Here is a 16,884-nt window from a genome sequence, read left to right on the forward strand (position 1 = left end):
AGAATAGGGAAAAAAAATCGTGTAAAAATGGTATGTCCTTTTTTCTAATTAATTAATTAATTTTCAAAGTAATCTCTATACCCAACATGACCCTGAGATCAGGAGTTTCATGTTCCACCACGTGAGCCAGCCAGATGCCCCCGAGTGGTATGTTCTTATAAGGAGATCCACAAACATGCACGCAGAAGCACAGTAGAAAATATTGGGGGAGAATAAAAGGAAATGCACAGAAATCACATCATCACATCGTTTGTTGGTTGATGGAATTCAATAAGCATTTATTTAGGGCAAAGTATGTGCGCCAAGCACAGGGGATATAAGGATGAGCAAGACAATCGTCACTTTCAAGGAACTGTTGGTCTAATGAGGGAGACTGACCCAGAAATAATTGCAATCCAATGAAATAAATATATTTGGGGGTCAAAGGAAGCACTGACTGGGGAGAAAGAATTCAGAAAAAACATCACAGGGAAGGTGACATTTAAGCTGGTCTAAAAAGATGACGAGGTGTTCCCCAGCTAGGAGGAGGGCATTCCAGGAAAGGAGAACAGAATGTGAAGTCAAGTCCAGAAGTAAAACAAAAATACACGACATATTCTGGTAACAGAGTATAGCCTGCTGTGGGCGAACCAAAAGGAGCAGCAGGACACGAGACAGGAGAGGCAGGTGGGGGCTGGATTATGAAGTCAGCGGGCTAACCTGCCTCTCCAAGTGCGGCTGTGAACGACGGCTGGTCTGTGGCAGTTACTGTCCATGATGAGATAAGTACAGAAACTGAGAGAATTTAGACATTTTTATAGCAATTTGACAGAGGGAATTAGGGCCTTTTAATGCAATAAAAACTTTGGGATTGTAGGGTATATGTTTTTTAAACTGTATTTTTCCCATCTTCCTAGTAGTGGTTGTTAATTGGAAAAAATTAAACCACATATAGTTTGAAAAACACTGAGCTTGAAATTAATCCTTTCCTAATATCTATTAAAATAGAGGCATGACCTAGAGGCTTTGGACACATACTGCTAAGCTGACCTTAGCTAGATACTACTGTTTGTCAATCCTGTAGCCTTTCCTCATTCCTTAGTTTATGGAACTGTGATTTTGCTTGGGCAGTATGTTAAGGAAGGTGGGCTTCTCCCTCAGCTGCCAGAGCCTGAAATAAGACTGGTCAAAGCCAAGCACGATATCCTATTCCCCTCGATGGCAACTGCCTTACGAGTGGGCATGTGACTAACGGGATGTAAGAGGAAGTGTATGTGGGAGCTTCTGGGAAAAAGACTTTCTGACAGAGAGAAGGCCTGCTACCTTCTACCCTGGCTTGACCAGCGCAGTGCAGTGATGTAATGCTTGAAGCTACCATGAGATGAGAAGCTACCTAAGGATGAGAAGGATAAAGAGCTGAAAAATAGAACAAGTCACACTTCTCTGAAGTATTACTGAGCCACTGTCTCAGATCTGGAGCTTTCAACCTCCAGACTTCACGACAGGAGGTAAAGTACATTTATTGCTTCACTTACTGCTTAAGCGCTGTAGCTAGGTGTTCCGGTACTTGCAGGTGAGTGCTTCCAGATCCAGATCTCCCCTAGGATCTCCAGAAGGACCACTCTTCAGGAAACAGTTCTCTGAACATCTGCTGATTATTCTATGAAAACTTAACATCAGACAACTTATTGTGTTCTACTAATACATTTCTCTCAAAAGTTTGAGTAAACCCTGAGAGGAAATGCTCCTTTAAACTCAATTTGACCATTCAGGATGACTTGGTTGTTAAGTGAACGAGGTGGTTTAGTGGAAAATCGGTTGTCTACTCTAAGTCCATTTACCCCTTCCTTTTGTTACAGAATTCCAGTTTTGTGCTGATAACTATAATTAGACATGGATCCAAGGCGGGGGGTGGGGGGGTCCTGTTTAAACCAATCAGCATAAGGCATTCTGTTTGGCAACAATTATCTGTCCATAAAAATACATATAACCTAATTTATCTCAATCAGACTTAAAAAAAAAAGGTTTTTCATGTCTTGTGAATGGTTTCTCTCTTCTGCTGGACTTGAACAAGAACGTACATGGTTTCATCAGGCCTGGAAGAAAGAGCTCTGAGATGAAAACAACTTGAGTCTTGGATGGTATCATCGAACCTCTGACATCATTGCATCTAGAGCTTGCCCTAACTCTGGATTTCCCATCATATGAGTTTCCCTTGATGAGGATTTTCTATTTACATCCTTTCAAAATCACCATAATCAACACAGAACTAAGAGCTAGCAGTTTTTGATAGCTAAAGAAAGAAACCCCGGGTAGTCACACATGCACTCTTTTTAGGAAAGTATCTTGGAATATTCATCATAGTACTGAGTATTCAACTTTTATGTTTATAGCTTATATACATATATCTACTAGATTATAAGCTCTCTGAGAAGCTTATAGTAAGACTGTGTCTTACATCTTTGTTCACTACTTAGCATACAATTAGCATATATTATGTCCCGAGTAAATGTTGAGTCAAATACAGTATGGTACTGGCACAAAAACAGACACATAGATCAGTGGAACAGAATAGAGAACTCAGAAATGGACCCTCAATTCCATGGTCAACTATCTCCGACAAAGCAGGAAAGAATATCCAATGGAAAAAAGACAGTCTCTTCAACAAATGGTGTTGGGAAAATTGGACAGCCACATGCAGAAGAACAAAACTGGACCAATTCATTACAGCATACACAAAAAAGGACTCTAAATGCATGAAAGACCTACATATGAGACAGGAATCCATTAAAATCCTTGAGAACATAGGCAGCAACCTCTTTGACCTCAGCCTCAGCAACTTCTTCCTAGGCACATCGCCAAAGGCAAGGGAAGCAAGGGCAAAAATGAACTACTGGGACTTCATCAAGATAAAAAGCTTCTGCACAGCAAAGAAAACATTCAACAAAACAAAAGACAACCAACAGAATGGGAGAAGATATATGCAAATGACTTATCAGATAAAGGGCTAGTATCCAAAACCTATAAAGAACTTAACAAACTCAGCGCCCAAGAACAAATAATCCAATCAAGAAATGGGCAGAAGACAGACATTTCTGCAAAGAAGACATCCAAATGGCCAACAGATAGCTAAAATTAACAAGTCAGGAAACGACAAATGTTGGCGAGGTTGCGGAGGAAGGGGAACCCTCCTACACTGTTGGTGAGAATGCAAGCTGGTGCAGCCACTCTGGAAAACAATAAAACAGGTTACTCAGAAAGTTGAAAATAGAGCTACCCTATGCCCCAGCAATTGCACTACTGGATATTTACCCCAAAGATACAAATGTAGTAATCTGAAGAGGTACCTGCACCCCAATATTTACAGCAACAACGTCCATAATAGCCAAACTACGGAAAGAGCCCAGATGTCTATCGACAGATGAATGGATAAAGAAGATGTGATCTAGGGGTGCCTGGGTGGCACAGCTTAAGCATCTGCCTTCGGCTCAGGGCATGATCCCGGCGTTACGGGATTGAGCCCCACATCAGGCTCCTCCGCTATGAGCCTGCTTCTTCCTCTCCCACTCCCCCTGCTCGTGTTCCCTCTCTTTCTGGCTGTCTCTATCTCTGTCGAATAAATAAATAAAGTCTTTAAAAAAAAAAGAAGATGTGATCTATAGATATAGATAGATAGATCTATAATNTGCTCGTGTTCCCTCTCTTTCTGGCTGTCTCTATCTCTGTCGAATAAATAAATAAAGTCTTTAAAAAAAAAAGAAGATGTGATCTATAGATATAGATAGATAGATCTATAATGGAATACTACACAGCCATCAAAAATGAAATCCTGCCATTTGCAACAACATGGGTGGAACTAGAGGGTATTATGCTAAGCGAAATGCTAAATCAATCAGAGAAAGACAATTATCATGTGCTCTCACTGATATGTGGAATTTGAGAAACAAGGCAGAGGATCATAGGGGAAGAGAGGAAAAAAATGAAATAAGATAAAACCAGCGGGAGACAAACCTTAAGACTCTTAATCTCAGGAAATAGAGGGTTGCTGGAGTGGAGGGGGCTGGGAGGGATGGGGTGGCTGGCTGATGGACACTGGGGAGGGTATGTGTTGAGTGCTGTGTACTGTGTAAAACTGATGAATCACAGACCTGTACCCCTGAAACAAATAATACAAATAATACATTACATGTTTAATTTTAAAAAATTTGCAGCAAAAAAAAGTAGGAAAATTACCAATGTAATTTACTAAAAATTATTTTATGGATTTTAAAATACTTTTACTTTCTTAACTATTATCTTTTTTTCATTCTAAATAAATGTTTACTTTCTTCCCTGGAAAAAAAAATGTTGAGTCAAATAGCCTCTCATCTCTTCGAGGGCAAGATGTGTGTCTGATTCACACATGAATATTCAACACCTAGGGCAGTTCCTTGTAGGCCTTTACTAAATATGAACTGAATGAATAAATGAATTTAAAACTATGAATATGTGATGTTTATATTAGATACTTGGTACAAGAAAGAACATTGGACTTGAACTCTACTGACCAAGACTCACAGCCCAGATCACCAGCTATTTGACCACAGTGATTTCCTTAAATTGAGTACCTCTTACCTGTAAAATGGGGATTATGGTTTTTCAGCAGCCTCACATCAGACCGATGAAATGTATAGTCATCCTAAAGTAGCCCTTGCTTAGGGTCATGGCCCTATTTTTCTTTAAATATTTTATTTATTTGAGAGAAGAGAGCGTGTGCATGGGCGCCCAAGCAGGGGGGAGGAGCAGAGGGAGAGGGAGAAGCAGACTCCGGGACTCGATCCCAGGACCCTGCGATCATGACCTGGGTGTGAATGTGTTTGTGTTGAATTTGGGAATTACTGTGAATAGCAAGGGCTTAGCAAAGATGTATGTCAGAATGTGGTGGTCACCTACTAGAAAGTGAACTTTCTCATTTTTCAAATTACTGTGGTAACATCTCTATTATTAGTACCAAAATGTTATGCATAATCTTTGGGAAGGCTTAAGCACTAGGGAAGGATGGGCAGAGGGTCTTGTGAGATACATTTTTAACTATGGCAGATGTCAAAAAGGGTGCTTTAGTTTCTTTACATACCACGCGAGCATATCAAACTGGCAAAGGTTGAAAAAATTAACCTTGCTAAGAACTTAGGGTAATAGGCACCCTCAGATACAAAGGTGCAAATGGGTAACCGATTTCTAGAGGTCAGTCAGGCAGTACTCATCCAAAGCCTTGAAAACATGCACAGCCTCTGGCCCATCCTTAGCTAAGTGATTAGTAAAGGATTTGTAAAGAATTTCCTATGGAAACTTCCAGTGCAGTGTTATTATGAAATGGCCTAAATAAATAAATAAATAAAGTAAAAAGAAAGTATATACATGCAGAAAGAGATGAATGGCAAAGTCACCAAAAAGTCCTATTGCAGACTGGTAAGCTTTCAGATGATTTCTTCCTCTCTCTTATATGTTTCCATAAAACCAGCAACAAAACAACAACAAAAAAATCAGAAATAATTTAGGTATCAGGTATATGTCCTGTTCAAGACCAATACTCAATTCCATGAATGGTATCTGACATATAGCAAGCATTCTGCAAAACATTTTGTTTAATGAATGAATGTACTAACAATAGGGAATCAGTTAAATTATAGTAAGCTCAGAATGGATTCATACATAGCCAATACGAATCATGTTATGAGGACTACATTCATGGCTAGTAAAATATATCAAGGGGAAAAAGTAATATTATGATTTCATTAAAAATATACAGCATAGAAAAATGACCTCATTTTTTATTTTTAAACATGTATAAATGCATAAGAAAAGTCTGGAACAGCATACAGCAAATGTTAACACTGGGTGGTAAGTTTATAGATTTTTTTCCCCCTTTTTGTAGTCCAGGACATATTCAAGCAGAATCTGGATGCCCATCTGCCAAGGACTGGTGTTTGGTGGGAAGTTGAGTTTTATCTGTCTTAGGAATCCAAGATTCTATTCTTTACCTAGAATTCTCCGAAAGCTATAAAGTACTTCCTTAAAGTATTATATCCAAACAAATATTCAGGTGGAAATACGAGTATAGAATCAAAGAATTAGAGAATGTTAATTAACACTAAATGCTAGATATTGTGCCAAATGCACAGTACATATGCCATTTTAATTAGTACTCACAATCTTGTACATTAAGTATTACTTCTATCCTTGCTTCTTTCTTTTTCTCTTTCAGATGAGAAAAACAGACAGAGGTTGTGACCTGTTGAATCTAAGTCTGTCATACTTCAAAGCCACACTGTTAATTAACTAGAAGGAATCCTAAGGAATAACTTAATTCAGCTCCTTTAATTTATAAAAGAGGCAATTTTCTCATCCCAGAATGACGAATGGACACTACATATTCTCTTATGTTCATCAGTATTTTTGTTGTTGAGATTTGAAACTCAATTTACTTCAGGCAGAATATGACCTTGCTTCATTAGCCCATAAGCAGCTAACAGGACCATGGGACTGTATAGTAAGTAAAATACACTCTATGTTCTACCCCAGGTATCACTACAGCAGAGCACTGAGCTATTTCATTGGTGACTTATTTGTACTAGTCCAGCCTTTTGTCTGGGCCAGCTTGTGATCAATAAGAGACAATTATCTGGCCAGTAGGCATTAAACTAATGATCCTAGTTTGTCTTAAAATGTAACTAGACATGTACAGATTAATTATGCCAAATAGTTGAGATCTTCCAAGCCAAGGCACATGAATGTGGTCCAAAATCTAAACAAATAACTTTCTCAAAAGAGAGAACGAGTAAAGAATAACAATAATGATATAAAATATTAAGACTGAAGGCTTGTCCAGTTCTTGCCTTTAAGTAAGTTAAAAATAAAAAACAAAACATTTAATGGGATGATATGGTTAACACACTCATTCTAAATTGGTAAAGGGTTATTTCCTTACTTCTATGCACTTCATTTTGGAGATTTCACTGACTGAGATCAGTATCTGCTTTCTCCTTAAAACAAATATCTAGAGTTCCCAGTACGACACAACAACAGAAGAAATCAATATTACAAGATTTTTTTATACTATATCCTTTAAGAAAAATAAATAAGTGTCATGTAAGGATGCAAGGAACACAAAAAGAAACACACCTGAAGATTTCTGACCAGAGATATTTTCCTTTTCTTTAATAAATTATAAATACTTTTTCCATTTATCAAAGTTCCTCAAAGAATTTCCAAAACTACTGAATCTTCTTCATTCTTCAGAAATTATTCATTCACAGAGTAAACCACCTACAAAAAAAAATTTATATTAGAAAATTAGATTTCAAACATCATGCCAGACCTACGGAATTAGGGAATTAAGACCACTAGAAATGAATGTCTCAGCCAAGTACTATTAACTCTAAACTGTGGTTTAGAATAAAAGCCTACAGTTTTATTAAATTCTAGTTTTGTCTAACTAAAAAACATCACTGAAACTGTTCAATCCAGTAGATCTACAGAAGTCTTTGTTAAAAACTATATATATTTGGGGCGCCTGGGTGGCACAGCAGTTAAGCGTCTGCCTTTGGCTCAGGGCGTGATCCTGGCGTTATGGGATCGAGCCCCACATCAGGCTCTTCCACTATGAGCCTGCTTCTTCCTCTCCCACTCCCCCTGCTTTGTGTTCCCTCTCTCACTGGCTGTCTCTATCTCTGTCAAATAAATAAATAAAATCTTTAAAAAAAAACTATATATATTTATTTACTAAAAAATACCTTCCCAAAAAGGCTAGGGCAGTTTATTTTTACGGATACTCAAGAGATGAGACTTGTAAACCCCTCCTTGCTGATTCAAGTACGTTTGGCAAAGATCCACAAAGTGGAAGGCAGAAGGTCAGCTCTGTATATAAGTCACTTCTCGTGTAAAGTTACTCACTTTATCCCCAGGCCAAAAAATGGGCAACCCTTTTGAAATCTATTTAGAAATCAAAAAAAGGAAAATAGTAGAGGATAACAGTTGCTGCTCTAAGTCAATCAGTACCAGGCCTCTCTCCAGACCATTCTCACCCACCCCCACCCCCAGTCCCTATCCCAGAAGACAGAAAACAATGCTTAAAAAGGTAAGTAATTTGGGCCTGCCAACTCTTGCAAGCCCAATGCAAGCGCTTCTTCCTTCATCTAGCTATTATTCCCTGCATGTGGTTTGGAAAAGATAAGCCTCATCAACAATACAAACATCTAAACTCTCTTTTCTAAAATGCTCAAAAGGAAGAATACACTTAAGGAAAGGATTGAGCAGGAAAGATAAGCAGAAATGAAGCCACTCAACATTGTGAGAGAGAGGAATCCATAGTACTGTTACCTCTTCTGCCAATAACTATGTATCAGGAGGGGCTACTCCTGAAAGCCTCTGGGTGTAAACCTCTTGGTTATGTATCTGGATGTAAAGTCCTGGAGAGAAGACACCCTGTCTTTCTCATGCTAGCATTTTTTAAGGTATTAAACAACAAATATCTATTGAATGAATAAATGTTCAAATAGCAAGAAATGACACTTTTTCTGGATTTTCTTGGGATCATATTTTCATAATCAGGTGTGTGTGTGAAATCAGCATATTTTAAACGACTATTAAATTCTGCTAAACAGTAAACACTGAGTATCCCCACTGTTCAGTGCTAGTCCTTTCATTTTCTTTCAATGATTTTAGCCACCAGACTGAGTTCTCAAGGTTCCTTCTGACTCCTAAAGTCAGAAAGATACTAGCTGCCATTTCCTCTTTACATTTTTAAGCAGGTTCCCGGTTCCTCTAGTTTCTCTTTCAGTTAAAAAAAAAAAAAAAGTCATAAGATAGAAGAAAGTGTCTAGAATCACCACCATCATACACCTATTTTTCCTTAGGAGCAGTTTTCGAGTCTCTGCCTTTGCTACTACTAAATCTTTAGGCAGTTTATATTTAGCAATATCCCTGCCACTTCTTCAGCTGAACCCAATGGTTCTTAAAGGGGGCACAAGAAAATTATCTAGGAGTTTCTGCGTCAACAGGAACAGATCAAGGCCTAGGGCATGTGAATTTTGGAAAACAGTCCTCACAAGGTACACCTCTGGCTGAATGTAGCCTACTTTTATATTAAGTCCCAATGGACTAAATTCAAGGTACAATAAGACCTATCTTATTTAGGATATAACATTAAAATCTACAAAGGTTTTTGAATTAAAAGTAACTTTTGTGATCATTACTGGGAAGATCTAGGTCTGCAAAAGTATTTTTCCTTTATAGCTATCCTCAGAAAAATGTGATATAATAATCTAAAGGATATCAATTTAGTTAGGTTTATCTTATAACAATGTAGACAGTAGTATTGAATTTTACAGCCAGTGACCTGGTTACTGAGATATATATACCTACACATTTCAACAATAGGTCTTTCTAATTTGCATTCATTAATAGTTTTAGGACTGAAGATGAAGATGATGTGCAGTCCTAAAATCGAGTATGTTTGCAATAAGATCTCATTAAGTGCAAGGAATGAAGTGTAAAGCATCTGTGTTTTGGAGAACATAAAAGACCTAGACTCTAGTTTTAATTCCACCAGCTATCCATTCTAACAAGTCCTTTTTTTTTTTTTTTACTTCACTGTTTGTCCATTCCCCAATAGAGGTTGGGGAAATAGGACACCTGGGACCAAAGGAAATCCAAACACCTGTTTCTTTTCAAAAGCACTATCATGCTGAAAATGAAAACATGACATTTGAATTCTAAGAAAGGCCCTATGTGGATTCAGATTGTTCTTCTCATAACCAGTATTCAAAAATATGTAATCAGGTCATATAGTCAACAGACCTCAACTGGATGTCTGCTACCCACGATTCCCAACATATAGGCTATTCCGTTCTGCTTTTTGATAGTTTACAAATCCTGTTCATACACCTGTCATTTAATCATCACGATGACTCCATGAAGTAAACTAATTAAGGTTCAGAAAGTTAAGGACTTGCCCAAGACCACACAACCAGTTAAACATCAGGTCTTGTAAGTCCAAAGTTCTTGCATTTTCTTCTACACACAAACGAAGTACACAGGAACCACTCTCACTCTCTATCCCAATAATATAAAGAAAACTAGGATATCTTCGAGTCCTTGTGAATTTATGCTAATTATGACAACAGTTGTAGCACCTTTGTGGTCCATGTGAAGTCCAAGAGAAACTTCTGCTGCTCCTAAAATTAGCATTTTTAAAAATCACCTTTTTTTATCAAGACAGGCGTGGCACTAGCCAACAGTTTACACAATACCATACGAAGAGAGTTAGATTATGAACAAGGAAACCATGTACAAATGTTAAGATTCCAGGTCTTAGAAATAATCAATAGGTATACTTACACTTTTAAAGAACACCCCCCTCACATACACCTAAACTTACTTATTTTACAAAATAATTCACCATGGAATTTAAAGAAATCTAAAAGCCATTTAAGTATGTCATGTACACAGAGTAGATATACCATACCATATATAAAATCACAAAATATATTATGGTTCTCTATTTATGAATTAAAAAAATGAAACCCAGAGAGGATTAGTGTCTTGATGAATGTTAAATGTAGCTGAAGTAAAACACATGCTAAGCTAGATGTCAGGAGAACCAAAATTAAGCCTCAGGACTTTCACCCTAGACTGTTTGCCACTACATAGTGATACTTCTTATCAGCTTGGAACAGGTTCCATATCCATCCTTTTTTATAGCTCAATGAGGAAGATTAGCCATACGTGAAATTCTAAAGAGGCAGGAGAGAGGTGAAAGGGAAAGAAACCAGGCTTTCTATTACTGTTATACTGGTATGTGACTTCGGCATTATCTCTCAGCTATTATTAAGTTAAAAGTGGCAGTGTGGTGTGGGTGTTGTGGGGGTGGGCGGGGGGCAAAAAACAAAGGAAGTCTACCTGGAGACAGAGGTTCCATTCTGATCCTGCTAACTCACCTTGAGAGCCATTCCATACCTATAAACCTTAGTTCCTCATTTATTTATTCATTTAATTAACAACATTCTATTCAGCACCTACTATGTGCCAGGCATGGTTATAGGTCCTGGGGATATGACAGTGAGTAAAGCAAAAAATTCTTACTTTCTCAGTGCTTACATTCTACTTGGAGTAAAGCAATGCAGATAATAAATAAATATCTAATATGCAAGCAGTATGTTAAGAATAGGGTAGCCACTAGCTGAATGTGGTTATTCAAATTAAAATTAAACTAAAAATTCAGTTCTTTAGTTTTACTAGCCACATTTCAAGGGCTCAATAGCCACATATGGCTCCACATATGGCCTAGTGGAGAGTGAAGGGACAGAACATTTTCATTATCACAGAAAATTCTACTGGACAGTGCTGGGATAGAGTGATGGGGAAGGGATGCTCTTTCAGATGAAGTGTTGAGGCAAAGCTTCTTTAATGAGGAGGCTTTTTAAAAAAAGATTTTATTGATTTATTTGAGAGAGAGAAAGCACAAGGGGGGAGCGCAGAGGGAGAAGGAGAAGCAGATTCCCCACTGATCAGGGAGCCTGAAGTGGGGCTCAATCCCAGGACCCCAGGATCATGACCGAAGGCAGGCACTTAACTGACTGAGCCACCCAAGCGCCTCATAAGGAGACTTTTGAACAGAGACCTGAATGAAGTGAGGGAGGGAATTAAGGTGCTATCTGAAGAAAGAGCTTCCAAACAAAAGATCATTTATTTATGATACTGTTGTATAATTTAAGGTCCCTTTTAGCATTAAAATTTGGATTCAAAGTTCTTAAAGAAAAACTGTCTGGGGTGCCTGGATGGCTCAGTTGGTTAAGTGTCAGCCTTCAGCTCAGGTCACAATCCCAGGGTCCTGGGTTTGAGCTCCACATCTGGGTCTCTGCTCCTCAGGGAGCCTGCTTCTCCCTCTCCCTGCCGCTCTGCCTACCTGTATGCTCTCCCTCTATGTGTGGCAAATAAATAAATAAATATTTAAAAAAAAAAAGTCTGAGGTTGTGAGAAATAGTGATAATTCCTTTCTCTTTTGCAGAAAGCAATGCTTCCATGTACTGCTTACTCCCTATTTAAAAGCCCCTACTAACGACCCACAACATCAGAAACAAGAAATAAAGACTATTTTCTTTTTAGTTCCTTTAAGTCAGACAACTGAATATTTTGAACTTCCTAACCCATTATTCCTTCTGACTCTAACTCTAAAGGCTTTTATCAAACCCTTTTTTCAAAGATAAATTCTCCCTCCCCAAATCCACTGAATGCCTCTCAATTTATTAGCATCATTTACTCCCTATATTAGAAACTAAAAATTATTTTTTAAGTGATACTTAAGCATCTTTGATTAACCAGGTGAACTCCCTTTTGAATAGAATGTTGCCCAATGACTGCTAAATCTATAAAGCACAAATCTGAAGCAATAAGTCTATGTATTATCCTCCCAAACAGAAAGTATCATGCTCACCATTTCATATCTTAAATCCCAGGGCTCTCATGCACTCCTTGTGGGCCTCGATTAGGTGTCCACAGTGCTCTTCTCCTTTTTCAATGATGCTATAAAACAAAATGTACATGTTATCTAACAAAGTAAGCATGAAACACATTAACAGTAAATAAGCATGCATGACAGTGATGGAGTGAGGGAGAACACGGGTCTGATGGAATGTAGCTGGTGTTTAAAAAAAATGCTATTACACCAAATGGCTGTTTTTATTGGCTCTTGTGATATTCCCATGCCCATGAAGATGTTCCACAAATAACTAGTTTCTAGGGAGAATCTAATTAGAAGACATAATTATGCATAATGTTGCCTCTAGGTCATATCTAAGAATGGGGCAGAGAATAAGGAACAATACAGTTCTCTAATAAAATAAACCATCTGAATACAATATTTACCTTAAATGAAGGACAGAGAGAAGAACTTAATTTTTTGCCTATTACAGAGGAATTACATTTTTTATTCTGCCCTACATTCAAATAGACCTAAATAAATCTTCTAATCATAAAATACCCAACAACATTCAAACAACAAGATCTGGCAGCCAACAGCAGCCTGATGAGCCGCCCTTGTGATGATCAAAGAACTTTTTATTTGTAAAATTCACAAAGTAAAACCTAGGGCCACACAGCTTTATTTCTAGGGCCTGAAAATGTAATTTTAGCAAAGATCAAGTTAAGCCAAATTCAATTATAAGAGAAAACTGACTACTGACGATAAGTATTTGGGCATAGTGGTCTGAGGCAACTGACACAAAAACAATTTGAAGGATAGGTTCTCCTTCTTTAAAGATCTAAATCCTACACATCCTTCAATAGCTCAAGGGCTGCCTGCAAATGAATGAACGCTTGGCTTGGGATAGCCAGCTCCCCATGAAGATAACAGCTAGCAAGGCACTTGTGTGTCTTGTATCATTAACCCTTACAGTAATCCTAGAGGCAGATACTTTTATTAGGCCCATCTTACAGACACGGGAGGCAGGTACCTTAAATAATTTGCTCTAGGTCACAAAGCTGGTGGACCAGCATTAGAACCTTGACTCTGGATCCCAGCCTCTTAGTCATGACTAAGACATACTACCTTTAGATTCAATAAGCACTTACTGCTAACTAGGAAAGCAATTTTCAGTATCAGATTGTAGTCTTTCAATCCTCCTTTCACAATATTATTTGTAAAGTACTAAGTATTAATAAAAAGCACTAAGCTCCTACAACTCTTACACCACTATGCCACTTTTGATTTTTTTTTTTTATATGAGGACAAAAAGGGGCTGGAGGGAGAGGTATACGTTGACATTTCCTGAGCATTCCCCCTAATGCGATTTGTTCCACAACACAGGCTGTATAAAATGAGAACAAACAAAACCTTTTGTGCGTTGATAGTAACTTAGATGTACTACTCTGAACGCTGTGTCACCAACGTCATAGATGACTTTTAATTTAGCTACCCAAAGAGGGGGGAGAAGTAAGGAGAACTCTTCAGTACTTTAAGAAATGTACCGTGTCCTACCACGTCAAAATTTTACCAGAAAACTTTTACTCTTTGATCTTGCGAAATCTTCTAGCATAACCCACACCACGTGGTAACGGCAATCTTAGCATATGTCTCCATTAATTTTAAGTTCCTTTAAGTAGCATCTTTATCTATTTCTGTTTTTAGTAGTCCTAAGACAGTGCTTGACACATAACAGATGCTCAAAAACCCTTTGCAGTGAAGGATGAGTGGGTGAAGCGAACCCGGTTCAACCTGACCTCTCTCCTAACCCTTCATCCATGTCTCCGAGCCGGGCTAGGGGCTCAATCAAGAGACGGCTGACTTAAAGCCTACAAGGCCCTGTAACTCTGAAGAGCGCAGCACAGCAAAACTGGCAGCCCAAGGCCAGAGCACTAAGGCACCGGAAGGCGGCGCGCGGGGCCTGCCCGCCGCCCCCTCCCCGCTTGCGCACTGACCAAGCATCGCGCGCCTTCTTGGTCTCCGGGCAGGCGCAGCAGGGCTTCAGCGGCTTCTTCTCCTGTGAGTCAGATGGGGCAGGGCTTGCGGCCGCAAGACCTGGCATCTTTGAAGCCTAAAGCAGCAGCTAGCACTAACAACCTACACTCTCCCAGGCTTGGCGAACGACGATTTGCCTGCAGTCACTTCCGGCAGTGGCTCTACAGGGGACAGGAAGTCCTGCCTCTCTCAGACCGGGAGGGAATCAGGCGGGGGAAGAGAAGATAAAAAGTGGCGCCTGCGCAGGAGAGGCTGATGGAGACATTAAAGCGAGGGCGCCTCTTCCGCGCAGGCGCAGAGAGGTGGGATGAAAGGGCAAGGTTTGTCAATCAACTTGGGGAGGACTCGAAAAGGAAGAGAGGAGTATGTTAACTCATATTTCTTAGCCTCTCTGCCCATCAGTGAAAAACCGAAGCCCCAAGAAGGTGAAATGACTTGTTCGCCCTAAACAAGAGAAACCACTAATGAGAGTTCCCTCCAGTAACGGATGAGTTCCGCATGTTTCCTGCTGTTGTATTATCGGCCTGCTGCTCCCTCCCCATCCCCACCTCCAACTCCACCTCCATCTTTTTCTCTTTAAGTTAAAAATGATCAACAAAGACGCTTGAACGTGTGCAATCCACAAGTGTGTGGGGGGAAATTCTAATACTCATACCGTACCCTATACACTCTAAATTCTTAGCGAATTTGTGTTTATAGCTCCCTTTCTAGCTGATTTGATTTCAGTATGAATTTTTCAATCATAGGGCATACATACTAGTTAATAAAATTGAAAAACGACTTTTCCTTGGCATTTCTCGAATTCGATTAGATATATAGGTAAACTAGCGCCTACTATTTGGAATTGTGGGGTTTTTTTGTGTTTTTTTGTGTTTTTTTGTGTTTTTTTTTACTTCAGAGAATTGTTGGACAAAGGGAATAAACTTATTTGTTAAACCAGGACTTAAAGGCATAGTTGAAATAGATGCCTATTGATTGCTATTTTGGGTAATCAAGCTTTCAGTATCACCTAAACAAGATTTGTTTCTGTATTTCAGAGATTTAGCTCAGGGAATCCATTGGTTTGTCTGTGAACTGGTGTTATATAGAAGTAATTTCTTTTTTAAAAAGATTTTATTTATTTGAGAGAGAGCAGGAGAAGAGGGGAGGTAAGAGGGAGAAGCAGACTCCCTGCTGAGCAGGGAGGCGGCTATGGGACTGGATCCTGGAATTCCAGGATCATGACCTGAGGCCAAAGGCAGTCCCTTAACCAACTGAGTCACCCAGGTGCCCTAGAAGTAATTTCTCCACGTGTGTTTTCCAAATTATAAAACCATCCCCATTTTATCATCTAAAAACTTTTAATGAGCATGATTTTTACTTCATTGTGGATTGATGTGTTTAAAAATACAAGGTATTGTCCGTCTGTTCTCTTAAAATCACCCTTATCTACCATTATCAGTTCTTTCAACTAGGTGTTCACTACTCTTGTTTAATGTTTTGCTGTTGAAACAGTGCTTCTTGGACTACCAACATCAACATCAGTTAGAAAGGTAATGTAGAATAAACATGGCTGCACAAATCAATGGGGAAAAGAAAACAAATGGAAGAAAATTAAACACCACATCAAAAGGTGGGGCTCTGGATGCATTAAAGGTGTACATGTGAAAAGTCAAACTACGAAATTAATAGAAGGTAGTGATAACAGTGGAACATAGCTTTTTCTTTTTCTTTTTTTTAAATAATCATCCCAACTTTAGGGGTGCCTGGCTGGCTCATCATCGCAACTTTAATAGTGTCTCTCTGTTACTTAGGACCCCAAAATATGTTCATATAAAGTTGGTGAAGGTTATCTCTATACTGAGGAGTGGAGTACAACTTGTTTGACAACATTTCAAAAGCACAGATTGTGTCAATGCAAATTGAACAAACCATTTAGAATCTCTAAAAGTAAAGAGAGTTTTGAGCCCAAGTTAAAACAGCTGCCCAGGAAACACTCTTCACAGGGAAGAAAGTACTCTGGAGAATGAACAGTTTTTACAGAGTTATATACTTTTTTACATCTTGTAAAAGCTCAAAAGATTATACGTTAGCATATAGACAGGAATTACAAGTTTTACTGTAAAGGAAGGCAGGGAACAAGAGTGTCTTGATATCTCAAGAACAAGAGGGTTTTCCTTTAGGCTACTCATTCACAAAGCGCAGGTACAATGCATGTGTGGCAGGCCATAAATCAGGCTTTTGGTTTGAACAAAGTTTATGTACAGTCATGCTAACCTAGAAATCTAAAATGGCTGCCCTTGTATATCAGGCCTTTAGAGAGTTTTTCTCTCATCATAAGTTAAAAAAAAATGAAGTTAATTACATCAAAACAAAGGCTTGTTGTTTTCCGTAGGACATGTTAAATTAATTAAATAAGCCATTAGACTGAT

At 38.7% G+C, this 16,884-nt stretch overlaps 1 protein-coding gene across 1 annotated transcript; it reads right to left on the reverse strand.

Annotated features, from left to right (window-relative positions):
• Positions 1 to 7,147: 7,147 nt before the first annotated feature.
• On the reverse strand, positions 7,148 to 14,646 carry LOC100479471 (cytochrome c oxidase copper chaperone). Its single transcript, XM_002915255.4, has 3 exons — positions 14,434 to 14,646; positions 12,452 to 12,540; positions 7,148 to 7,284 (listed from the first exon to the last, which is right to left on the reverse strand). The coding sequence occupies exons 1-2, from the start codon at positions 14,538 to 14,540 to the stop codon at positions 12,456 to 12,458; spliced, it is 192 nt and encodes a 63-aa protein (XP_002915301.1). The 5' UTR covers positions 14,541 to 14,646; the 3' UTR covers positions 7,148 to 7,284; positions 12,452 to 12,455.
• Between the last annotated feature and the right edge of the window lie 2,238 nt (positions 14,647 to 16,884).

Source organism: Ailuropoda melanoleuca, chromosome 1, assembly GCF_002007445.2.
Source record: "Ailuropoda melanoleuca isolate Jingjing chromosome 1, ASM200744v2, whole genome shotgun sequence".
Lineage (NCBI taxonomy): Eukaryota > Metazoa > Chordata > Mammalia > Carnivora > Ursidae > Ailuropoda > Ailuropoda melanoleuca.